This window comes from Bos mutus, chromosome 22 (assembly GCF_027580195.1).
Source record: "Bos mutus isolate GX-2022 chromosome 22, NWIPB_WYAK_1.1, whole genome shotgun sequence".
In the NCBI taxonomy this organism is placed as follows: Eukaryota; Metazoa; Chordata; class Mammalia; order Artiodactyla; family Bovidae; genus Bos; species Bos mutus.
In genome coordinates, this window is record NC_091638.1 from 47,932,227 (window position 1) to 47,959,236 (window position 27,010).

General features: G+C 39.5%; 1 protein-coding gene across 1 annotated transcript in view; it reads left to right on the plus strand.

Annotated features, from left to right (window-relative positions):
• Positions 1-10,705: 10,705 nt before the first annotated feature.
• Positions 10,706-27,010, plus strand: part of DCP1A (decapping mRNA 1A) — a 44,065-nt gene continuing 27,760 nt past the window's right edge. The window contains exons 1-3 of the mRNA XM_005896473.3: positions 10,706-10,889; positions 13,412-13,452; positions 15,391-15,518. Of these exons, the coding sequence (XP_005896535.1) occupies positions 10,755-10,889; positions 13,412-13,452; positions 15,391-15,518 (304 nt within the window). The 5' untranslated portion in view covers positions 10,706-10,754. The remainder of the gene's footprint in view (positions 10,890-13,411; positions 13,453-15,390; positions 15,519-27,010) is intronic.

The following is a 27,010-nucleotide window of genomic DNA, read 5'->3' on the forward strand; positions in this document are numbered from 1 at the left end:
CTAGTCAGTATGGATAACACGTTGGAGGTTTTTCAAAAAACAAAAAGTAGAGCAACCAGACAACTTCATTTCTGGGCAAGTGTCTACAGAAAATCATGTGTGAACATGCACATGCATGTTGATGTTCACTGCAGCAGTCTTTTTTTCACAGCAGCAGTGTATACAACAGCCCAGCCTCGGAGGCATGTGCGATGTTCGTAGACGGATGTATGGACACAGAAATTGTTGTACGTATATACAATGGCATATTCCCGAGCCCAGAAATGAATGAAATGTGCTATTGCAGCAACATCGGTGGATCCAGAGAAGATCATACAAAGCGAAGTAAGTCAGACACAAAGTCAGATATTACGCCATTCACTCACATGTGAGACCTAAAAATGGATACAAATGACACAATGTGCTAAATGGAAAGAGATTCAGAGACTTCGGAAACAAACTCATGGGTACCAGGAGAACGTTTGTGATGTGTGGAAGGCAAAATTTTAAAATTGGGATTGACATATTCATACTATTACTTTTGAAATAGATAAGGAACAAAGACCCACTGTATACCATAGGGAACTACTTTATTAATCGACTTTATTATGTCATAATCTAAATGGAAAAATCATTTTAAAAAGAATGTATGTAGAACTGAATTACTTTGTTGTAATCCTGAAACTGACACAGTATTATAAATCAACTGTGGTCTAACTTTAAATAAAAATTTCTGAAAAACCAAATTCAAATTATAAAGAGAAAATAAGAAATAGTTTCCTTTTAGTATGTCAGGTGAAAAAGACGAAACAGAAACCCAGGAGTTTCCGTGGAAACTGCCACAGACTAAGCCAGTGTACCGTTTGTCTTCAAGGGTTTTTCATGACGCAATTACAAATTCAGTTTGCTTATGGTATAGGGAACATTATTTTTGGTCTTTAGCCACTTTGTGACTCTGCAAATTTGTTGCTTATCATCGATTGTAAATGCAGAGCTTTGACTGGAATTCTTTTATAATTTGGACTTATTCTCAAAGCCCTAAGCCGTGTTCTGGTCAGTCATATGCTTCATTTTAATTTTACTTCAGAAGATTGAACTGTCATTTGTGACTTGTGACTTTCTAAACAACCTGGAGCAGTAATATAGTTGGGATAGGCTGGACTGGGGTAACTAAAACTCTTCAAATAACACAATCCCTCAAACCAAACAGAGCCTACTTCTCATTCCTTATAAAGTCTCTCAAGGGCACCCTGGCTGGTGGCCAGCTCTCCTTCATGCGGCGGTTGGTTTGGCTCTTTTCATCCCGTGTCACTGCCATTTCTCCTGGCCTCACCATGACAGCACCCAGGCAGCAGAAGGTGTAAAACACGGCAAGCAGAAGGTGCTCCTGAAGGCCTTGGCCTGCAGCAGGCACACAGTGCTTCTGCTAACGTTCTTCTGGCCTGAGCTTGGTCATGGAGACAAAAGGAACCCAGGGGAGCTTGGGAAGTGAAGCCTGGCTGTGCCTCCGTCAACGGAAAGGGATCAAGGGATTGTTGGTGAACAGTCTCCTCCAGAGACAAGTCAACTCATCTTGTGCCTCTGGCTCTTTGACGTGCAAATGAGTAACAGTGATCTGCATCCATATACCAATTGCGAGGGCTTGCGAATGTGTACTGTCGAACCCAAAGAGAAAAAAAAGGTGGCAAATTAAAAAACAACTTATTCGAGATCTGAGAATTCTGGAGACGCAGACTTGGATAAAACCAAAAGTGTGCTCCTTGGGAGAGAAAGAATCAGGCGCTTCTGAAGACAAACGTCATCACATTGTTACAGTTGCCTGGCAAGAACTGTGACTGACTCAGACACAAGTCAGGAAATCTCTGTCCTTAAGGAAGAATGGGTTATTTTAGGGTAAGAGGTGATAAATATCTTGAGTTTCTGGCAGATGTTCTGGATGCTTGCATTAGGACACTAACTGGTCAGAAGTTCAGATTCCATACAGGCTGAGACATGCATCAGTCACACTTCCTCAGTGTCTTGCCTGTTCTGTTTTAGAGAACTCCCTTAGCAACACCAACTCCATTTTTATTTTCCTTCCACAGTCTACCTAAGAAGCACTTTGATCCAAGGATAAGCAGTTGAATACACTGCCATTGTTTATGACATTCCTATGCTATTGGTAATTTGAAACATAACATTTGGTAAAGTAACATTAAACAACATAGTCCTTCCTACCAAAGAACACTGTCAAGAACACCATGTTAAGTGCAATCTTTCCTGGCAATAGAGGGATGACCTATTAATAAATGTTGTTCTAATCCCATGTTATTTTATTCTCCCTACATTACTCTATATGGGACAGCTATTTCTTTCTTCCTGGTTGAAAATATTATATTTCTGCTCCAGGACTGATAAACTAGTGCAACATATCAGAAGTGTAATTATAGAAAGCATCTGTGCGTGTGTGCTCAGTTATCTCTGACTCTTGGACTGTGCCTCTAGGCTCCTCTGTCCATGGGATTCTCCAGGAAAGAATACTGGAGTGGGTTGCTATTCCCTTCTCTAGGTAATATTCCCGACCCAGGGATTGAACCCGTGTCTCCTGTATTGGCAGGCAGATTCTTTAGCACCAGGCCACCTGACTACACCACTTAAAATACTTTCATAGGGTAACATTTTAAAATACAGAGGTCTGAGACCTTTCTAGAGAAACTGAAGGAAAGCACTACCATCCTAATCATCTGGCAAGGGTAATTTAATCAGTGTTACGCTTAATAGTAAGTCTAAAATGTTTTGGATATCAATCATGTAAAATAAATCTCAGTAGTGAAACAGCAACACAAGTAAAGTAAGTTTCATTCATGTGTAGACAGTATAATTTAAAAGTGTGGCTTCAAGTTGATATGTCTAATGTCTTATTTTACCATGTTTTTGTTAGATTAACCCATTTTTGATGTAATAATAGTTCAGTTGTGCTCTTTTTGTTTGCTTGATATTGTTTTATTATGTGTCATTATCTCATAGATAGTATTTTCCTTCATTAATAAACCTCACTAATTTATATTAAAAAAAAAAAGTGTGCCTGGCAGAAGAGTAGCAAGATGCATGATCCACCTGGAAACCAAGGTTCAGTTCAGTTCACTTGCTCAGTCATGTCTGACTCTTTGCAACCCCAGGGACTGCAGCACACCAGGCTTTCCTGTCCATCACCAACTCCAGGAGCTTTCTCAAACTCATGTCCATCAAGTCGGTGATGCCAGGAAGAAAGAAATAGCTGTCCCACCTCATCCTCTGTCATCCCCTTCTCCTCCTGCCTTCAATCTTTCCCAGTATCAGGGTCTTTTCTAATGAGTCAGTTCTTCACATCAGCTGGCCAAAGTCTTGCTTGCTTGCTACGTTACTTTGGTCGTGTCCAACTCTGTGCGACCGCATAGACAGCAGGCTCCCCCATCCCTGGGATTCTCCAGGCAAGAACACTGGAGTGGGCTGCCATTTCCTTCTCCAATGCATGTAAGAATTCCAGCTCAGCAAATGAAACATTATATGACCTTGGGAAAATTAGTTAGTTTGGTTTCTCTACCTAAAAAGGCAAAACATTAATAAGCATATACTTTGAGAATATTTTTTTTTTAATCTGAGGGAGAAGGGGAGAAAGACAGGAAAAGAGGGAGGCTTAGAGATGGAGAGAAAATGGACAAGGAGAAAGTTTCAAGAGTGAAAAGATGCCAAATGCTTGTCCTGGGCTATACTAAAAGCAATAAGTACAGAGCCTAAGAATCGAAATATATCAGTACAAGTAAATCAGGCATGATGATTTGTTTAGCACTTATGACAAACAAATATTTTGTTGGATGTAGAGATGAAACAACCATCCCTTCTCTCAGCTCTATGTGACAGAAGTCATCTTAACACTCTTAAACATTTATGAGGTCTGGCCTCTGTGTCAAAATGTGGTAGTAAATAAGGCAGACATGTTTCCTGCTTCACTGCACTGATGAGACAGACAAAATATACGTGAACAAAATAATTACAACTCACAGATAAATGCTATGAAGAAAGCTAGAAAACGAGCTATCACAGGGATATCAGCAAGAAGAATGCTCCAGAAAGTGAGAACAAGTGCAAAGGTCCCGAGGAAGGACTCATTTAGCACCTGCAGGTCAGTGAACTGGGATGGAAAATTGAAAGAGAAATTCACAGGAGATGGAGATAGAAAGGAAGCAGGAGAGCAGGCCCAGAAATGCCTCCTCCCAGGCCATGGCAAGGACCTGGGATTTGACAGTGGAGAAAGGGGAAGCCTGGGACTAACAAAGCTAGATGACTAGCAGATTCGGAACTAAAACACTGATCTTATGACTTGTACTTTAGCGCTCTTTATCGTAGACTCCATGGCTTACATTTGATTCTTATTTTTTATGTATTTATTTTGGTTGCATGGGTCTTCCTTTCTGCTAGCGGGCTTTCTCTGGCTGCAGAGAGTGGGGGCTCCTCTCTAGTTGTGGCGCATAGGCTGCTCACTGCAGTGGCTTTTCTTGTTGCAGAGCATGGGCCCTAGGCTTGTGGGTTTCAGTAGATGCGGGCTGTGGACTCAGGCTGTAGGGCCTGAGCTCAGCAGGCGTGGTGCACAGGCTTAGTTGCTCCATGGCATGTGGAATCTTCCCACACCAGGGATCGAACCTGTGTCCCCTGCCTTGGCAGCCAGATGCTTATCCACTGCACCACCAGGGAAGTCCTATTTTATTTTTAAAAATGAAAGATGGTTTATTCAGGGAGATATACACTCCACAGCATGAGAAACACTGGACTGGAAGAAACACAAGCTGAAATCAAGATTGCCAGGAGAAATATCAATAACCTCAGATATGCAGATGACACCATCCTTATGGCAGAAAGTGAAGAGGAACTACAAAGCCTCTTGATGAAAGTGAAAGTGGAGAGTGAAAAAGTTGGCTTAAAGCTCAACATTCAGAAAACGAAGATCATGGCATCCGGTCCCATCACTTCATGGGAAATAGATGGGGAAACAGTGGAAACAGTGTCAGACTTTCTTTTCTGGGGCTCCAAAATCACTGCAGATGGTGACTGCAGCCATGAAATTAAAAGACACTTACTCCTTGGAAGGAAAGTTATGACCAACCTAGATAGCATATTGAAAAGCAGAGACATTACTTGCCAACAAAGGTCCGTCTAGTCAAGGCTATGGTTTTTCCTGTGGTCATGTATGGATGTGAGAGTTGGACTGTGAAGAAGGCTGAGCGCCGAAGAATTGATGCTTTTGAACTATGGTGTTGGCGAAGACTCTTGAGAGTCCCTTGGACTGCAAGGAGATCCAACCAGTCCATTCTGAAGGAGATCAGCCCTGGGATTTCTTTGGAAGGAATGATGCTAAAGCTGAAACTCCAGTACTTTGGCCACCTCATGCGAAGAGTTGACTCATTGGAAAAGACTCTGATGCTGGGAGGGATTGGGGGCAGGAGGAGAAGGGGACGACAGAGGATGAGATGGCTGGATGGCATCACTGACTCGATGGACGTGAGTCTGGGTGAACTCCGGGAGTTGGTGATGGACAGGGAGGCCTGGCGTGCTGTGATTCATGGGGTCGCAAACAGTCGGACACTACTGAGCGACTGAACTGAACTGATACATTCCACAGACAGAGTTTGGGCCATCCCAGAAGGTGAAAGGACCTGAAAGAAGGTGTGGTTAGTTTTCATAGGCTGGGTAATTTCATAGGCCAGTGAGTGGGAGGATTACTTCAACTATTTTCGGAAAGAGGTGGAGATTTCCAGGAATTAGGCCATGGCCCACTTATTGGCCTTTTCTGGTTGGCCTTGGCCTGTTGTGGCGCCTGTCACGGGTATACTGAGGCTCAAGGTCTAGTAGAAGTCAACATCTCTGCCATCTTGGACCTAGAGCCCATGATTTAAATGCCAAGTTTTATTTATTTTACCACAAAAACACTCAGAGTGGCAGAGACATGGGTTTTAGGTTTTTCGTATTTAAAATTAGTTTTACTGTAAAAAATTGTTGGAACTTCCCTGGTGGTCCAGTGCCTAAGACTCTGAGCTCCCCATGCAGATGGCCCTTGTTCGATCCCTGGTCTGGAAGCCAGATCCCACATGCCGCAACTAAGACCCGGCACAGTCAAATAAATAAATATAAAATGTGTTCCATTCATAGAACACAACGCAAAACTAACCCAAGGTTTTCCAGTGCAGAGTAAGATTCCTTTCCACCTCCCCATCCCTCCCAGTAGTCTCTTCCATGACCATAAGGGAGTTGGGTTTTAAGACAACATTCACTGTATTTATTCAAAGTCTACTCTTTGCCAGGAGCTGTGTCAGGTACTAGAGACCTAACGGACTAAGATGTAATCTCTGACCTCTCAAAGCGTATTGTGTGAAACACAGAGGAAAGGTCTTCATGTTTGATCCACAAATGTAAGGTAAAGTCAGGCGTCAAAGTAAATGAGAAAGATTTTCAATTCCAAAATACTCATATTCTCTTTAATATATCTTAATAGCTGAATAGGGCATCAAAGTCAATTAATATAATTGGGGCCATGCAAACATGCATGCATGTTGAAGCAATTTTCTATTCTGAATATGAAAAGTCCCTAAAATAACTGGGTGTTCTTCACTAGTCTAGTCTTCTTCAATCAAAAATAAACAGTTAATAATTTAAAAAGGACATGTCTTAGATTATTTCAGGAAATCTATGTAAGAAGAAAACTCATGAACGAGGAACAAGAATATAACGAATAGCATGGTGACTACTATGATTTTGCATTACATATTTAAAAGTAGCTAAGACAGTGGATCGTGAAAGCTGTTATCAAAAGAAAAAAAACGTGTAACTATGAGTGGTGATGGGTGTTAACTGGACTATTGTGGTGACTACTTTAATATATACAAACATCAACTCATTATGTTGTAAACCTGACACTAATGTGTCAACTGTGTCTAAGGTAAAAAATAAGAGTTAAAAAACCTAAATTGTTTCAGGTGTGCCTTTGAATTTTGTACCAAGGGAATGTGTTACTTATTCCAAAATTACAGTTAAAAATTAGGGTACCGATAGTTTAAATGCTCCCTTGAGAGTGGGTGGATGGGGAGGGATAGGGAGTTTGGGATTGACAGCTACACACCGCCATATTTAAAACGGATAACCAACAAGGACCTACTGTATAGCACAGAGAACTGTGCTCAATATTCTGTTACAACCTAAATGGGAAAAGAATTTGAAAAAGAATAAATGGGCTTCTCTGGTGGCTCAGTGGTAAAGAATTCGCCTGCGAGTTCAGAAGACACGGGTTCAGTCCCTGATCCCAGAATATCTCACGTGCCACAGAACAAGCCCATGTGCCACAACTACCGAGCCAACATGCTGCAACTTCTGAAGCTCAGGTGCCTAGAGCCTGTGCTCCGCGACAAGAGAAGCCACCGCAACTGGAGAGGAGCTCCCACTCACCGCAACTAGAGAAGCCCACTTGCAGCATTGGAGACCCAGCACAACCAAAATAAATAAATATTTTGAAAAGAAAAAGGATAGATACCTGTATGCGTATAGCTGAATCACTTTGTTGTACACATGAAATTAACAGAATATTGGTTTCTGTTGGTTTTTTATGTTTTTTCTTTATTTAAATTTAAAATTTTGGCTGCTCTGGGTCTCTGTTGCAGCGCGTGGGCCTTCTCTAGTTGCAGTGTGCAGGCTTAGCTGCCTGGAGGCATGTGGGATCTTATTTCCGGGACAAGGAGTCAAACCTGCATCCCCTGCATTGGAAGGTGGATTTCTAACCACTGAACCACCAGGGAAGTCCCCTAACACAACACTGTTAATCAACTATACTCCAATATAAAATAAAAAGTTAAGGAAAAGAAAGAAAGAAGGTAGCGGGAGATGTAGGACTCTCTCCCCAATATGAAGAAAGGCAGGCATAGCATGGAGAAAAGGACCCTGGTGCAGCCTACCCCCTGGATTCTAACACCAGATCCCCCTGACTTGTGCAGAACAACGAGCCAGTGACGTCTCCACCCAGCTTCAATTAAGCAACCATCAAAAGAGGATGAGCACATCACTACCATTTAGACTGTGATATGAAAGGGAGTCCTTGCCTGTCCTTCCTGATGAACTCATCCTTATTCCTGAAACACTAATTCAAACATCATCTCCTCCACCAAGCCTTCCAATACTCTTCTGACAGATGAAGTTACTGGCTCCATCCCCTGGGTGTCAAGTGAGACATCTCTAGCATTGCCCCTACTTCTTTCAGTTTCTCCCAGAACCAGAAAATTGTCTTAGACTTTGAAGCTTCCCAAGGGACTCAGTTCAGTTCAGTCATTAAGTTGTGTCTGACTCTGCAACCCCATGGACTGCAGCACCCCAGGCTTCCCTGACCATCACCAACTCCCTGGAGTTTACTCAAACTCATGTTCATGGAGTTGGTGATGCCATCCAACCATCTCATCCCCTTCTCCTCCTGCCTTCAATCTTTCCCAGGATCAGGGTCTTTTCCAATGAGTCAGTTCTTTGCATCCCAAGCGGATACCCATTCAAAGTAGGAGGTCAATAAATATTTGCTATGGAGAAGGGCAACCTGACCTGCCTCTTGAGAAATCCGTACGCAGGTCAGGAAGCAACAGTTAGAACTGGACATGGAACAACAGACTGGTTCCAAATAGGAAAAGGAGTACATCAAGGCTATACATTGTCACCCTGCTTATTTAATTCATATGCAGAGTACATCATGAGAAACGTTGGGTTGGAGGAAGCACAAGCTGGAATCAAGATTGCCAGGAGGAATATCAATAACCTCAGATATGCAGATGACACCACCCTCATGGCAGAAAGTGAAGAACTAAAAAGCCTCTTGATGAAAGTGAAAGTGGAGAGTGAAAAAGTTGGCTTAAAGCTCAACATTCAGAAAACGAAGATCATGGCATCTGGTCCCATCACTTCATGGCAAATAGATGGGGAAACAGTGGCTGACTTTATTTTTCTGGGCTCCAAAATCACTGCAGATGGTGGCTGCAGCCATGAAATTAAAAGACGCTTACTCCTTAGAAGGAAAGTTATGACCAAACTAGATAGCATATTAAAAGCAGAGGCATTACTTTGCCAACAAAGGTCCGTCTAGTCAAGGCTATGGTTTTTCCAGTACTCATGTATCAATGTGAGAGTTGAACTATAAAGAAAGCTGAATGCCGAAGAATTGATGCTTTTGAATTGATGTGTTGGAGAAGACTCCTGAGAGTCCCTTTGACTGCAAGGAGATCCAACCAGTCCATCCTGGGGGAGATCATTCCTGAGTGTTCACTGGAAGGACTGATGTTGAAGCTGAAACTCCAACACTTTGGCCACCTGTTGCGAAGAGCTGACTCATTTGAAAAGACCCTGATGCTGGAAAAGACTGAGGGCAGGAGGAGAAGGGGAGGACAGAGGATGAGATGGTTGGATGGCATCACGGACTCAATGGACATGAGGTTTGGGTAAACTCTGGGAGCTGGTGATGGACAGGGAAGCCTGGCATGCTGCTGTTCATGGGGTCACAGAGTCGGACACGACTGAGCGACTGAACTGAACTGATGGAGAAGGGAATGGCAATCCACTCCAGTATTCTTGCCTGGAGAATGCCATGGACAGACGAGCCTGGTGGGCTATAGTCCCTGGGATTGCCAAGAGTCAGACACGGCTGAGCAACTAACAAAAATACTTGCTAAAGAAACAGTAAATGAATATGTTTCCTTGTCTGCATTTGTACATGTAACGTGATTCTGCCAAGAATGTAAAAACATGAAGTATCTTTCCGTTAACGACCTCGGGATGTAAAATCATAAACAATACAACTATTACAGTCAATAGTTTTTTTCAGGCAAAAAAAATTCAACCTACACCCCGTGCACTGGAAGGGTGGAGTAAACCACTGGGCCGCCACAGACACCTCTCGGTTATCTTTTCAGTATAAAAAAAGGTTTTTTATAACAAACCGGGGGAGGGGGCGGGGGAGTGGGCGCAGAGTTCCCTTTATCTTCCACGCCTTGTTTTACTCTTTAGCTAGTAACTGGCTCTTTTAAAATGTCTTAAAATATTAAGCAGATGTTTGCTAAAAGGATGAGTTACCGTTTTAAAGCTTTAAACGATGCACGGCAAACAAGTTTTCACGGGTTCTTTCCAAAACTGGATAAAGATTTTCGTGGGATTCAGAGGAAGAAAATAAGTTGACAACAAAAGACATTTCCGTGTAGTTACAGACGGGCTAGTTTGGCTTTTTCAAAAACTTCCTTTATAAAAACACTAATAGATCTGAGATCTGGGGTACTTTCCGAGGTTCCCCCACCCCCACCCCGTTTCTCCCCGCTTTTCTGTTTTCTAAATCGCCGGTGGAGCCCTGCCTTGACGCAGCTAGGTTTCCAGTCTGCGGCCGCAGGAAACTAATACGGCAGGAACGGTGAGAAATCTCCAGAGCAGCCTTGTTCCGAGCGCCGGTACCTTTCAGCCCGCGGAAAAGAAGAACCAGCGCCCAGGCCTTTTTGCTCCGCCACGCGGCGGCGGAAGCCACCTCACACCTTCAGTCCACTGGGACCTGACGACACCGGAACCCGACGACACCGGAACCCGGCGCCCCGGGCGTGGGTTCAGCGGAGCATAATAGCTGCCGTACCGCCCGGCCGCGAGGCCCGGTGGATAGGCGGAAATTGAGGGCGCTGACGCAGCTGGGGGAACTTTGCCTCCATGGCACCTTCCTGTCCTCGACTCCGCCCCGCCAGAGGGGCTCGGCTCCGGAATTCAAGATGGAGTCGCTGAGTCGAGCTGGGCAAGAGATGAGCTTAGCGGCCCTGAAGCAACACGACCCCTACATCACCAGCATCGCAGACCTCACGGGCCAGGTCGCACTGTACACCTTCTGCCCCAAGGCCAACCAGTGGGTGAGTACAGCCAGGCCGCTGAAGTTGCTCTCCCAGCCGCCGCTTCTTAAAGGGGCCGCGCCGACCGAGCTGGGTAGGGGGCGATGCGGGAGGCCAGGGTGGCGGAGGCGAGGCCAGGGACTGGAGGAGAGCCTGGCCGGCGCCTGAGAGGTGTCGGCGCCGCTGGGGATTGGGTGAGAGGAGAGAGGGAAGTAGGTCCAAACATCCGGGGGGAAAGCTGATAGAGGGGAGGGTTGAAGAAGGGTTAGTCTCCAGGGGTCCAGTTCGAGGATGTGGGCGACCTGCCTTCTTTGCAGGTGTGTTGGAGGATATGAGACCGATGGAGTCAGAACGACGCCTGTAAGATTGTCTGAAGCTTTGAGAGTTGTTAGATAAATTATATATACATAATCTATAAAGTAAACACCCCTCTCCCCCCAACAGATAAATCAGAACCCCCTTCGCAGAGGTTATTAGGATTTAAAGCTTGAAATCCAATTAGTTTCAGTTCTTGGAAAGGCGAGAGGGTGGGGATAAGTCCCGCATTTATCAAACTACACTGTGTTTCCAGAGTTTGGAAAAGATTTCAAGGCACTTAGGAAAAGGGCTTGCTTGTTAATTTTGTTACCTTGAAACCTTTGGATAAGAGACCTCGTGTTTGTTTCAGGTATGCTGCTGGTGATGTCACCTCTGAATGCTCGCATCAGACTTTTTGCCTTTTTTGCACGAGAGAGGTTGCGAAAAGTTACATTCAGTTAGTTCACTGATTTGTTAGCCGGTTTGAAGCTTCGGTGGTTGTTTACATGTCAGAATTTCGAGACTTCCCTGGTTGTCCAGTGGTTAGGACTCCCCGCTTCTACTGCAGAGTTCCATCCTTGGTCGGGGAACTAAGATCTAACAAGCCACCCAAGTGGCTAAATAAAATATAAATAAATAAACGTAACATCATTTCCCTTAAAAATATGAATCTTCTTGATTAACTCATTTAGCTATATAGGCTTTATTTAAAAAATAATCTGTAAATGTTTGTTGGATTGAATTAATGATTCACATTCACGTTTCAATAAGAATTGAAGTCCTTGTACTAACAAAATGGAAAGATTATTATAATATATCCTTTGCAACATAATGCAGATACATGGGTTATATTTAATCATTAATTTTGTGAAAAATCATTTCACATTTATAAACAGTTAAATCAGATGCGGAGAGTTTTCAAAGTCATATTGCTTTACTTTGTATCGTCTTTCCTTCACCCCCTGGAATAGAAGGAGGTATGGCAAGCCACATAGAACAAAATTATAGATTTTTTTTTTTTTAAGTGTGACTGTTTTACTAGATATTACTTTAGTTTAAATTGTTTGGACCATTGTTCTTTTCTTGCTGTACATAACATTTTTGGAGTGTGGATTGCAGACAGATGGTGAATATTTGGGGCATGAGCTTATTACTGACAAGCTTTTATTTCTAGTTTGTCACAGACTTCCAATATTTTGGAATTTTAATTGTGCCATTCTTCTTTAAATACAAGCTGAATGAAATACAAGCTGAAATAACCTGAATTGAAAACTAAACTGCTATTATTCATTTGTATCATGGCAGTGATTTGTAACTTTACACAATTGTTTATTTGGGTAAGTTTTCTTTCATTGTGAAGCAAGTGATTACCAATTTCTTATATTAATAAAGTTTGAAAGGCAAGAAATACATAAGGAAAAATTCCATGATGATGTTTAAGTTAGAAATCAAGATGGTAAATATCTTTTAAAGTTCTTTTTTTCATCCCACCAAATTCAATTCTATATGACTAACATTTAAGTTTACTAATAGTTTGCTGATTGCATTAAACTATTTAGATCCTATCTGGGCTGTGAACTGTAGACTAATTTTTTTTCTTTTTTTTTTTTAAAACATTGTAACTATTTAAAACCTAAATACACTCTTGTCACAGCAAATGAAAGATGATGAATTGTACTTTCTTAATCAAACGTTTACTTTAAGCTAAAAAAAAGTTTAAAATTATTTGTAAGAACTATACAAATTATACTAAGTATAATTTCAGTATTCGTGATTCTTCAACAAAGTTCTAAGAATAACAAACTCATTGTGTTTGACAGTAGTTCTTAACTAATCACAAAATTTGCTGCTCGTGAAAATATGCCAGAATCTCCCAAGTGATGAAACAGTGTCCTGTAAGATAAAATTTCTTTTTTTTTTTCCTACTAACTGATAAACTTTAAAGGTGAAGTAATGACTGTATATGGACGTTGACTTTAAAATTAAGAAATTTGGCTAAAACATTTTAGTTTTAAAAAATGAAAGCTAATTCTAGATATTTTTCTCCTTTACATTTTAAAAAAGAAAAGTTACTGTAGATATAGGCATGTTGCTGGATAGAACATTGCATATCAATTAACATGCATTAATTAATTAATTAATTTTAAAATAAATAAGTTGATCTTAAATGTGAAGTACTTTTCCACTGTGACAACTTGTGGTTAGATTATGGGGGGAAAAACTAATTGACTCATTGTCTGTTACAGGAGAAGACTGATATAGAAGGGACCTTATTTGTATATCGAAGGTAAGCTTTTTAAAAAAGTATTATTTTTTTTTAATTTGATGGTGAACAATGTCATGTAGAGTGATTCAGCCCTATTGTAATTTGTGTTTGGAACCTTCCTGCTTGACCCTTCCAAGTATTCATCCATCCCTTGCTGTGAAATCTTAACCAAGTAATGTCCCTTCTTTGACAGTTCCTGTGATTCAGAATCAAACAGAACTTATTTAGGAACCTAGCAAAATAGAAAACATTTTGTAGTAATGAATGAATCTAAAGCAGATGCCTTTCTCCTTCCCCCATATTAGGAAAACAGAGATATGTTAGTCATTGGAGTTTCTTGTTTTCCTGGATCCCTCTTAACTCTCGCTCTGATTGAGATAGATGCCTTTTCTTGGTTTCTAAAGCTTAGGAAACTCAGCGGGATTACTGATACCCATACACACACGAAAAGAACTGATACTGGTTCTTTTCGTGTGTGTGTGTGGTAAATTATTTATGGATTGCAACAAGAATTTGTCAAATATTCTTCTAAATTGTGTTGTGCACCTTTGAGATCTTGTCTAAAAAACACTGATTTTTTTCTTCCTTTTAAGTGATTTAATGTTACTCTTTCTTTTTGACATTTTGTTCCCTGTTACTCATCTTTCTCCTTTTAAAAAAAAAAAAGACTTTTACCTGGTAATATTCATTACCAATATAAATCTCTAGAAGCTCTTCAACTATTATTAGAACCTTGGTACTTGGGAAGCACTTTCCTGGCCTTATTGTAACAGCGTGGATTCACCAAATTACAGAAAATGAAATTTAGTTTAGTGACTGACTTGATTTAATAAAATTTATGGAAGCTTCCACTTGTATTGATTCCAATAAAAGGAGACCAGTGAGACTCTGTTTGGGAAATGTGGGAACATGTTATGGATGAAATGGATAAATATATACCAGATGTCAGAATGTCCCTTTGGAGAGACCTTAGCATAGAAGAAGCATGGATTTGGAATCAGAAAACCTAAAAGCTGAATCCTGGTTATTATTTGTGTGACTTAGGGTGCAGGCCTGAATCATCCTAAGCTTGTTTCCTAATCTGGAGAATAGAGTTCTAAAACCTCTCCCATTAACACAGAAATATTCCGTATACAAGTGAGAAGTACCTGAAGGATCATGTGCTGGATCACCCTGACATGGGAACCAAGATGTTTCTTGTAGGATTCAAAACATTTTCTTACTAGCTCAAGTCTCTCCATAGTTCTCCCATTTGATATAAGCAAAATCATTGTGATGGTGGGCAATAATTATTGTAACCAGTCCTGTACCATATTTAAAATAAATGATATTTTTATTGAGCGTATATTCACTAAATATCTACTATATGGCTCTCTTGGTACTTACCTGAAAAAAAGAAGAATCCTATTTGCATGGTACAGTTTAGTGGAGAAGGATGGTAAACACAAAAAATCGTGGTGTGGAAAAAGAGAGAAGGGTTAGAGGTATTGAGCTTGGTAGCATTGAAAAGGGTAGTTCTGTAGCAGGCCTCAGTGAGAATGGGACATTTGAACAGAGGCTTGTGGGAAATGAGATAACTGTAGATTCTGGGCAAGTAGCCCAGACAGAGGTCTTTAGGTAGAAACATACCTATAGGAAGAATGGTAAGGAGTCCAGTGTGGCTGGAGCAGGAAGAACAGGGAAGAGGCACAGGCGTTGAAGTCAAGGGGGCACATATCACTTAAGGCCTTGGGTGGGTGGCCTTAGTTAAGACCTTGGCCTTTATTCTGAGGGACAGTCCTTGAAAGCTCCTGAGATGGGGAGGGGTATGATCTGACTTAAATTTTTTGTTTATGATTTTGAGTGCTAATAATATTATATAATGCAATATTCCATTCATTCTTTAAAATGGAACTAAAAAGTAGATAATATTTCAGCAAATTTAATGACTACTTTTTTTTTTCTTCTATTAAATCTAAGGTCAGCTTCACCTTACCATGGTTTCACCATTGTGAATCGACTGAATATGCACAATCTAGTTGAACCAGTAAATAAAGATTTGGAATTTCAGCTCCACGAACCATTTCTTCTGTATAGAAATGCAAGTTGTGAGTATCTATCTGTTAATTATAGTTCATGTGTTTGCTGCTTAATTGAGTGACTTTAGTTTCTGTCAGCACAGTATTCTTGGAAATTCAGGGTACAATAAAAACTATGGTCTATACGCTTGGTCATAAGTGAGTCTCTTGCTAAGATCAGAGCTTTTGAATTGAACTTCTAAAATTGAAACACTCTTTGTATACAGTAACTTATTATTTTAGTAATAGTTAACTATATTATTCTATATAATTATATTACATTATATTTCTACTATTTGTTCTATGAAAATAAATTTCACCCTTTGTTTTTGTTGTAATATGTGTCATTGGCTGCCCATGCCTGGCATGCTACGATTCATGGGGTCGCAAAGAGTCTCACATGACTGAGCGACTGAACTGAACTGAACTGATGCCACTGAGCAAAAGAACTTAAAGACAGATACTACTATTTCTGTGCACAAAAAAAAGGACTGTCTTTGCCCTGATTGTGGTATTTTTCAGTCTGTTTATTTAGTTGAGTGTTGGGTACAAGTGCAGGGCCAAGAGCTATTGTACTTTAACATCAATAGTATAATAACTTTTAGGGTAGACAGGCCATTAAGTCAGCTGAGACTCAGGTGAGCGGCCGCTGCTCGGTTGGAGAGAGAGGATTGTAACCCTTTTTGCTGCTTCCTAGTCCAGGGTCCTTTCAGGCATTTTAAGACACGAAAAATGGTTGGGTATTGTCAGCAAAGCCAGAGTGGCCTTTTTAAGAAATAAATACTAAAAAGTACACCTGGTTCTTGTATTTCAACATGGGATTGGAGATATGAGTGTTTGGGAACAGAAGACAGACAATTTGTCTGGCTTTGCTGGTAGGAATGTCAGCCCTGGTTATTCTGGTAAGGGGACTGTGCTGCAGCCATCATCTGAGGAGGCTGCTGGAGAGGCTTGGCTTCTAACTTAAAACCTAAAAGTATGAATTTCACTTGAGTGCGAGGTAACTAGTATTGGGGGAATGTCTTCAATAGAACATGTTTAAAAAAAAACTCCTAGAAAGTATGCATCTTTTCATTCCCTGAATGAGAAGTGACAAATCTTTGTTGAAACTAAAAGCCCCAAATTCTTCTCCCTAGCTCACTTTTAAGCAAAATAAAATCTATCTCTTGAATTTTTAGTAAACAATTTGTCCAGATAATTCTCTCTCTTAGTTTGAATGGATGGATTTATTTAAACTATTATTAACAGTAAGAATTACTTCAAATAGCTGTTTTTTTATGCTGACTATTCTGTTAAAGGGGAAAGTCTGCAAAGCAGTGCAGATCCAATTTTTTATTTAAGGAAAATTGGGTTAATTCTGTTTTTATTACCTGAAAACTTAATCTAGCTGTTGCCTCTAATATAAGTTTGATTAGTAAAGTAGTCTGCTGCTGCTGCCGCCAAGTCGCTTCAGTCATGTCTGACCCTGTGCAACCCCATAGACGGCAGCCCACCAGGCTCCCCCATCCCTGGGATTCTCCAGGCAAGAACACTGCAGTGGGTTGCCATTTCCTTCTCCAGTGCATGAAAGTGAAAAGTGAAAGTGAAGTTACTCAGTCGTGTCTGACTCTTAGGGAGCCTGGGGACTGCAGCCTACCAGGCTCCTCCGTCCATGGGATTTTCCAGGCAAGAGTACTGGAATGGGATGCCATTGCCCTCTCCGAGTAAAGTAGTCAGTAGGGGAAATTATCAGAGGCCCATGGACTTAATTACCATTTAGCATAAGCCTGAAATGAGTTGTATTGAACAAGTAAAGTTACCTATGAAGTTGAAGTGCAAGATAACACAAATAAAAATGAACCATGATTAACCAAAAAGTTTTTTATATCAATTTTTATTGGAGTGTAGTTCATTTCTAGTGTGTTGATTAACCAAAATGTAACCAATCAGAGCCTAAAATATCTGTAAATATTTCTATAGTCCATGTATGGAAGAAATGAAGGCAAATTGTACAGGGAAAAGGCTAATGTTTTATTTTGTGAAAATCTAGCAAATTTCTCATGTGTTACTTGGGATCAGTACTATAAGTTTTACCACACTATAGTGTCATAGATTGATTTGCTGTAATGATAAGACCTTAAACCATCAGAAGTGTTTCTTATGTTAATTAGAATATTCTTGAGGGGGACAGTGCACTAATGATATTTATTGTAGAAAGATTTTCAACAGAAGGTTGAAACAAAGGTTTCCTTAGTTAAACATAAGAGTCATTTAACCTAGATCATTCCGCTTCTCCGTTAATTGAGGCACTGAATTATTTCTTAAGGGCCTAACAGTTTCTGGTATTGCTAATTAGATATTCAAGAGCACATCAGTTTGGTTTTAAGCCAGAGAAAAGCCTGAAAAGGTCAAGAACAATACTGTGGATATATGAGAAATAATCTAGAAGAAGAACTTGGGGAAAGTATTTAGAGGCCTTTTTGTACTGGGGAGAAGTGACAGGGCAGCATAAAGTGATTCTGAGAGTATTAAAGCCTCTGCGGAGTATGTTTTGTCTCCCTAGTCTTAGACCTGACAAGTAGTCTTGTCAGGTCAGCAAGCTACTGAATTGTTTAGGGATTTGATCTTTAAATAAAAAGTTAATTAGTGTCTGATGTGTATACAGGTAATTATACATGCTTCTGTAGCTGTTTTCTGTCATTTTCTCGTGGGAAATACCACCAAGACACCTGACCCATTGTATTCCAGCTATACCCTCAGATCCAGCCTCTTTCTCTTAAATCAATTTTTAGAGTTGACAGAATATTGAGCTATAACTTTTTCCAGTTCTAACTTTTTTGGGGGGTAGGGGGGCATGCACTGAGTGGCTTGTAGGATCTTAGTTCTCCGGTCAAGGATGAAATTCAGACCCACAGCAGTGAGATCACAGGGTCCTAACCCCTGGATTGCCAGGAATTCCCTAGTTTTTCTTTAACACCCCACCTCACCATCCCAAGAGAAAGGTAAAAGCTTAGAAAGGAAATGCTTGCACCTGCCAGAAGTTTAGGTTTGGTGATTCTCTTGCACCTTTTGGAAACAGTTTATTTTTATACCTTTTGCCAGCCATAAGACCCCAATAAGGGTTGAGGAGACTGCAGATTCTGTACTTACTAAGTGAAAATTATATTCCCAGCACCTGATTTCTGATTCCCCACTTACAGATGAGAAAACAAGAGTCCCAGAGAAGTTAAGAAACTTGCTCAAGAGTCAACAAAGTTTATAAGTAACAGGCAGAAGTCAGATCTAGGTCTCTCTTGAGCTTCAAAACAAATGTTCTTTCTACTTTGCTACAACAGTAAAATAACTTATTTCATCAGTCCACTCTCTAGAGCAGTGCTGTCCTGTGGACTCTGTGATGATGGAAATGCTCTCTATTGATACTGTCCCGTATAGCAGTCACTGGTCAGCCACATGTGACTGTGGAACACTTAAAATGTGGCTGGTGCAGCCAAGAAAAAACAGATTTGTAAAGTTTAATCAGTTTGCATTTAAATAGCCATATAAGACTAGTGGCTACCATATTGGACACCAGAGTTCTGAAGCATAGATCCATGCAGAAACATACTTGGGCACCTTTAGATTTGTATGCCTCTCATTTAATCATTTCTTTTTAAAATTTACAAATGATTTCTAGATGCAAGGGCTGCAGAAGATATCCCTGAGGGTGGGTTTGCCATGGTAACACTCTTTGCAGTAGAATTTAATTTGCAGAAAAGAATTCTATTCTAGGCTTTGCCATTTTCCCAACTGTAACTGGGTAAATCACTTAAACCACTGATCTGACCTGCTTGTCTTAAGAAAGCGTCATATATGTAAAGGTAAGTTATCAGGCACTTACAAATTAAAATATTATAGACTGTGTCTCTGTCTTGGACTTAAACCAAGTGGTCTTATTAGTGAAAGATCTTAAAGACTTTATTATCCAGGTCCCCTAATGAGTTGTATATTAGTAAATTAGGAAGATATCAGCCTATCAACCTAGGGAGATGACAGGCAAGCTTATCTACTTCAGTCTGTGCTATGAACTAGAGGGAAGATTTCCCCCCTAAAAATTATAGCCAGAGGCCTCTCATATTTCAGATTTGAGGTTCAAGTTATAATATTCATTTGGTGTAATTTCTTACCCAGGCCAAAAAATTAACATAAAATTGATTCTCACCTGTTGAATACTCTAGAACACTTGGCAAAAGCAAATGCAAAACTTTTTTGGAGAGAATATTCTTAATCAAAATTGCCCCAGGATCTTACTGGTAAGCCCCAGGGTCCAAAAATTACAATAAATACAAAGACATAATTCACAGTCGGTAAAGCATATGGTAAAACAAACAGCCAGCCCTTCCCAGAAATTTTGGTTAATGATATGATCAGTTAGAGACTTTAATGGATAAGAATATCAGATGTAGATTATAAAATAAAGTGACAGGTAGATTTGAAAAATAGCTAAGTAAAACTTTAAGAAATTAAAATTTTAGTTGTTGAGGTAAACTCTCTACCTGATTTAACATTTAATTATAAAGACTGAAAAGAGAATTGGGTACCTGGAAGAGACATCTGAGGAAATTATCCAGGATGCAGTCCAGAAAGGGGAAAAATGGAAACTTTGACAGAGAGCAAAGGGTTGGAAAGTCTTAGAAAGTTTAACATATGACAGAGAAGAATTTCAGAATGATAAAATATGTAGAGGGCGAATTTTTTTTTTAAGAGGGAATATTTGAGGAGATTATAACTCAGAATTTTCCAGAATCCATGAAAGACATAAGTCTCGGATTTAGGCAATAAAATAAGGCCTCAAGCAAAATAAATAGAAATAAATACAGACTTGGACACATGGCAAAATAAATAGAGACCTGGATCAAAGGCAAAGACGTAAACAGCCAAACTGTTGAGGATCTGTTATTTAGGAAGAGCGTCAGTTAGACTGACAGCATATTTGATTGCAGCTACTGAGTTTAGAAAACAAAGGAATTTTATTTTCAAGTACTAAAGGAAAAAAATACAATTAACCATCAATTTAGTAATTCAAGAGAGCAAACTAAGACATTTTTCAACAAAAACAGAAGTTAACTCCAGCAGACCTTTGTCATATGTGCTTCCAAAGCAGTACTGTATGGTAGCTGTTGAACCCTTGAAATGTGCCTAGTACAACTATGTTTTTAACTATAAGTTCTTAATTTAGTTTAGTTAATTTATTTTTACCAGTGCAGCTGTAAAGGCTATAGTTCAGAAAGAAGAAAATTGAATACAGAAGTAATTAGGTCTAAGCAACAGTAAAACAAAATAAGCATTGACTGTATAAAAAAATAAAATGCCTAGCTTGAGTAGACGTATTAAAAAGGTAAAGCAAAAATACCAGACAGCAATATAAGATAAAAACTTTCCAAACCAAAAAATTACAAAGACTGAGGTGAGGGTAGATAAATTGATGACCAATAGACTTGTAAGTCAAGCTATGTTTTGATCAAAAGATTCAGGGTAATCACTGCAGAACAGAAATAGGGTGTCTTAATTTTAAACCAGTACAGTTTGAGATGGGAGAAAAGTAAATAGAAACTATGGGGAATAGCCCAGTTCTAATAAAATGGCAGAAACAAATAAACCAGTAACTGAAACAAATGTTAAGTGAACCATACTTGACAGTTAAAAGAGATTCTGAGATCGGATAGATACAGAATTTGCCAGTAATGCTGTTTTCAAAAAGCGTAAAACTCCAAAGCCAGGAAAAGTTGAAAGTAAAAGAATAGGATGATATATGTCAGGTAACTATTAGCCAAACAAGACTGATGTAGCTGTGTTAATCACATGTCATAGAATCTGAGGTAGGAAACATCAGGAATAAAAGTTATCCCATAATGACAAAAGAAGTAAATTGCCTACAAGAAAAAAACAGTTCTAAACTGATACATACCTTGTATTTATCAGCATTACACATCAAATGTTTAAAATCCATAATTATAGTGGGAAATATAAACAGACCACCTCAGTAATTGACAGATAAGGCAGATAATTTACTAAGGTTATGGGATATTTAAACAACACAGTTAGACTTGGTTTAATGGACAAAGGAAAAAACCCTGCTTCTAGCAGTTCAAGAATTTGCATTATTTTCAAGTATGTATAGAATTTTTATTAAAATTATACATAGGTAGGAATATGAGCAGATAGATCATATTAGCAATATGATCTATCTATCTATTAATATTAGCAATAGAGCAGATCAACAAAACAAAAGCTTTCCCCTATGACCTGATTGATCCAACAGGAAAAAGAGAAGGAGAGACATAAATGGCAATATTAGGAATAACATATACTATATATATATAATACAGCAACTAAGGATAGAGAATAAAAAACCACTGTAAAGAACTTTTTGCACAGAAGTTTAAAATTTGGATTATATAGACAATTTCCTGGAAAAAAACAGTGTAACAAAACTTAGGAGTAAATGGATTCAATGAAATAATTGGGTCAGTAGTTTTAAAATCTCTTCTATCTCATCTAAAAAGAATGCTGAGAAGAATGTTTTCTCCAGTTCAGTAAGTGGTACTAAAGTAGTCATCCATATAGCAACGGGCCTCTGAAAAAGTAACTATAAGATCTTCACATTTCTGATCTTACCACAGGAACACTTACCTCCATAGAAAGGAAATCGTGCTTCATATTATCCACTATTCCTTCAAGCATTTGATGAGCACTGGCTACAAACAACAAAACCTCACTAAGTATGTTTCTCTTAGAAGGTGCTTTCCCCCAAGATCAGTGTCGGGTACTTTCATTTTCATTTCTGTGGGTATCTTCCAGGGTTAACATGGTAACCTGGAATTTGTTGTATATATATGTATATATACTTCTGAATTAATTATGAGATATCAGGTCTAACATGCACACAGAGTAGAATAATCACTTCTCTTTTAGCTAAAACCACTATCACACACTTGTCTAAGGACAGAATAAAGTTTGATGTGAGAAGAGAGGGGACCTTAAGGCATAGACACCCTGTAACCAGCTTAACAGCAACAGCAGATCACCACACCAGGAACAATTGGAAATAAAAATCTTATCACTGTTTAATATTTTGAAAGAACTTACCTCCAAAAATCTGTGTGAAGTACCCCTTCATTTCCGCTTCACTTGTCACTTTTCCTTTATATCGAGCATCAGTCTCTTGATATAGAGCATTTTTAATTAAAATTAGATCACTAGAAAAAGCAGGGAGATTCATTTCCATAGCGTTGAAAATGTAGCTGCCAAATGGTAAGTTTTATTAGAAGAAATATTGTAGTGTGTACGTGTGTTTTTCTTGGTCTCTGCTTGGCCTTTCTCGGTTCAAGGGCAAGAGCAGTAGAGATGCTAGGTGGCTGTTGGCATTTGGTACAAATCTTCAAACTTAAAAGCACAATACAGGAAATTTCCTTGCAAGAGTAATTTTACAGTTTGGCAACTCAAGTAATGTGAGTTCTACCACCAGGCTAAAAGACGACTTTATGAACAGTTTCTAAAGTTCCACAGCCCATACTTTGTGATCTTTGAATCCAGTACACACTGCTTCTTACGTAGCCTGAAGAGAGGCAGGCAGTCTTCCCCCATCAGCAGCAGCAGCTGCGGCTGGTATGATTCTGCAATCAGCGTAAGAGGAAGAAATCTTTGGCGCTGCATTCGTCTGGCCTTCTGAACCAAGATAAAGAAAGAGCCTTGCTGTTGTCACATAACGTAGACGGAAGAGGTAAAACACCATGAAAACAGTGACTTGGACTCCGGGGTTGATCTGGTGACGCTGTTAGGTCAGAGATATCAAAAACCTTTAATGCTTCCTAGCTGTTGTAGGTCACTACTTAGTGTTCCAGTAGAGCCTCCATCGGGTACCTTCTTGTTAACTTGAGTCTGTGAACAGTGGAGAATTTCCAAAACAGATTCTTTTCATTATGCCCAATTACTGGCTTCCCCTCCTCTCCCCAGTAGTGTTTTCAAGTGAAAGCAATTTTTATCATTTATTATTATTATCTTAGTTGTAAAGATTTTAAAAGTTGACCATGTGTGCTCTATTCATGGCAAGTGCTATGCGGCTATAGTGACGATAAATCCTAAAAGAGGTGAAATCCTAGTATGACTCACTGTTTTATTCAGGGTTACCCATCATTACAGAGTAAAAAGTTTATAAATAGGAATTGTCACTTGTGATATTCTTGGGTTTTATTTTCCTAGTCCTCCAAAAAGTTTAGTGGTCATTTCATATGTCTGAATCCTATACTGAAATTACGGTTAAAAGGAACTGTGGAAGCAGTGTTGCTGGTAAATATTTTCGGACTTGATTTAGAGAAGAGTACCATATTTAAAAATAAACTAAAGAGCTTACAGAATAGCATTTTTAATTTCCTGAAAGAAGTCTTTTAATCAATGTTTACTAAATAGACATAATTTAAACTTTAGAAAGTGAGCTCTTTTTCTGCCATGTTAGTGTTCAGTGGTGTTTAAGTATGTCTACTCTTTGGCCCCAAAAAGTTAAGCTGCTGCTACAACCCGGTTACACTTAGCAGCCTTGCTTATGATTCACAGCGTTTCCTCACCTGCCTGTTTGCCAGCTGGCACACTGTTGTGCTGTAATCCCAGGTCCAGCAGTCTTTGGCTCAGTAACTTTTCACCTGTATGTGTGTATTCTAACCTCCACCCCAGAGACTTTCTCCTCTGTCTCTTTCCCAACCTTTTGATATTGCTATGGAGCCACCAGGCTTCTTCTTATCTTAAAGGAAATGGTCTGTCAAAGCGTTTGTGTTTTCAGTTGTCAGGGCATGCTTATGTATATGTCATCTATTCTGTTCTTACAGTCCTTTTGTTATCAGAAGAGTCTTCCTTATTCCACAGTAAATATTTCTGGTTATGTTCAAAGTACATTTTGTTGTGTTTGTTTCCTGGTCTAGAGGACATTTGTTGGTGCCATCTTCACAAATGTTATAAGTCATAACACCATTGCCAAAAGCTTTATCAAACCCCCTTTTCAGCTTGGCAGCATACTGAGAAAATCTCCAGCCACCTCAGATCCTTTTAGAAAGTAGGTCAGATGTAACTAATAAATGAGTCAAAAAGGCAGCACGTGCATGAAAGTGGTCCCCAGCTCTGTTTTAGTGACATTTTACCAGATTGCTAGAAGTCTCAAGGGATTTTGTAAGGGCTCCAAATTAATTTGGATTTTCTTGACCTCGTGTGTGTCATACACCACTCCTGATGAGAAGCAGAATGAGGTATAACATCAGATCATAATTGGCTGCTGAATCTTCAAACAGGACTCTCCAGGGAAACAGATGACTTGCCCTTCAGCTTTTGAAAATTTCTCAGCATTAAATAATCCAACAACTTTGATCTTTGTCAGTTGCACTTTTCATATGTTCAAAAGAAGAGGGCTGTCATTTGAGAAGCAAGGGAAACAGTTAATTTTGAATATGCTTTTCTGCATTTTGATATTTTTTATGGAAGTACAACATAAAGTTATTTAAATGTCCTGTCACACCCGCTAACTCTTCAGGGACAGCGTGACTAATTGGGACAATGGTTAACAGCCACGATATGTGGTGGGTGTCCAGTAACTGAATAGTTTGCTTTCATCTTCAGAAAAGCCACGTACAAAAGATGATGCCATTGTTATTTACCATAGCAAAATTATACTGTATTGCCAAATGTCTAAATCCTCTGTGGCATAATTAATCAAGGAAAATTATTTCAGGATGTTTTAGCAAGCAGATGGTTGGCAGAATATGTTGGGCCTTAGAGTGTAAGTTCCCTTGAGGGAAGAGTACTTGGCTTTGGTGTGGAGACAAGGTCTTCCATGGTTTTAGCTATCTGGTGAACTTGTCTGTCTTTGCTCACAGTGACAGTGACAGGCTCAGTGGCAGCTCCCTGGGCCTCCTTGCCAGTTGCATGCACTGATCATCTGATATGTTGGCAGACAGAGCTGATTCTTGGATGCGTGTCTGAACCTCTGCATGTCTGCTTTTGGCAGAATTGAGTGTGACTCTTATCCTTTACCCATTAAGCTATCATTATGGCTTCCTTATCTCTGTTTCTTCTGCAGCATGCCTTTGAAAGTGTTTGACTCTTTTTTGGCAGTTTATTTGATAATGCACAAATGTGGAAAATGTGCATCTTATTTCTATCTAATATAGTGTATTTCTGCAAAGGAAAGAGAGTGGGACTTTAGGTAAAGATTTGTCAGAGTAAGTCGACAGCTCTTATTTTGGACTTATTTTGATTATTGATATGGAATTCTTTCCTAAGAGTTTGATTTACACACCCCTCTATGAAAACTTAAATGCCTCTGCTTAGCGCCCTCAAAATGTTGTATGTTCCTCTCTGAGCCTGATGTATTGCATATCATCCTTGTGTCCATTAGAGAAAAATTGGTGTCTTTTGTATTTGGTCTCTTGTATTTTGTGTGTTCTTTAGCCAGGTCAGAAGAGGCATATTAGAGAAAGATGATTGTGTGTAATTGCCATAAATGGAGTCTTTTCAGAGCCCCAGTCCGATTTACTAGGGGTCAGCAAAGAGTTTTTAGACTTGAAATCCACAGAAGGCATAACTCATAAATTGGACTTTGCTATTGACAAAAGAGAAAATATTTTCAAACCACATCTGACAGAGAATTGGTTTCTTGAATATATGAAGAATTCTCAACTGAACAGTTTAGAAAACAATCCTTTGGGGCAAAAGATATGAATAGACATTTAATTAAAGAGGATATATAGATGACAAGCACGTGAAAAGACATTCTGTATTATTAGTCATTAGGGAAATGTAAATTAAAACCACCATGAGATACCACTACACACCTATCAGAATGCGTAAAATTAAAAATAGAACAGCAAATGCTGGCAAGGAGCGGAGAGACTAGATGGCTTATCCATTGTTGGCAGGAATATAAAACTGGAAAACAGTGTAACCGTTTTTTTTTAAACATGCAACTACTATGACTCAGTAACTATTCTTTTGGACATTTAACCCAGAAAATGAAAACTTAGGTTCACAAAAACCTGTACACAAACATAGCAGCCTTATGCATAATAGCCCCAAAGTGGAAGCACTGCAGATGACCTTCAGTGCATAAATGGTTAAATAAACTGGTACATCCACACCAAGAAATACTACTAAGCAAAAAATAGGAGCAAACTTTTGATGCAAGTAACAACTGTAGATGAATATCCAGAGAGTTACATTGAGTCAGAAAAGTCAGTCTCAAGAAGTTGCATCCTCTGTGATTCCATTTGTAATACATTTCTCGAACTGGCAACATTATAGTATGAAATACAGAGATCAGGGTGTTTGTCAGAGGTCAGAGATGGGGGAGGGGTACCAAGGGAGATGGGTGTGGCCATAAAAGGGCAACAGGAATATCTATGGCAATAGGAATATTCTGTATCTTGATTGTATCCATGTCAATAGTCTGGCTGTGATATTATGTTACAATTTTACAAAATGTTACCATTGGAAGAAATAAAGGGCACACAGCATCTCTTTCTTTT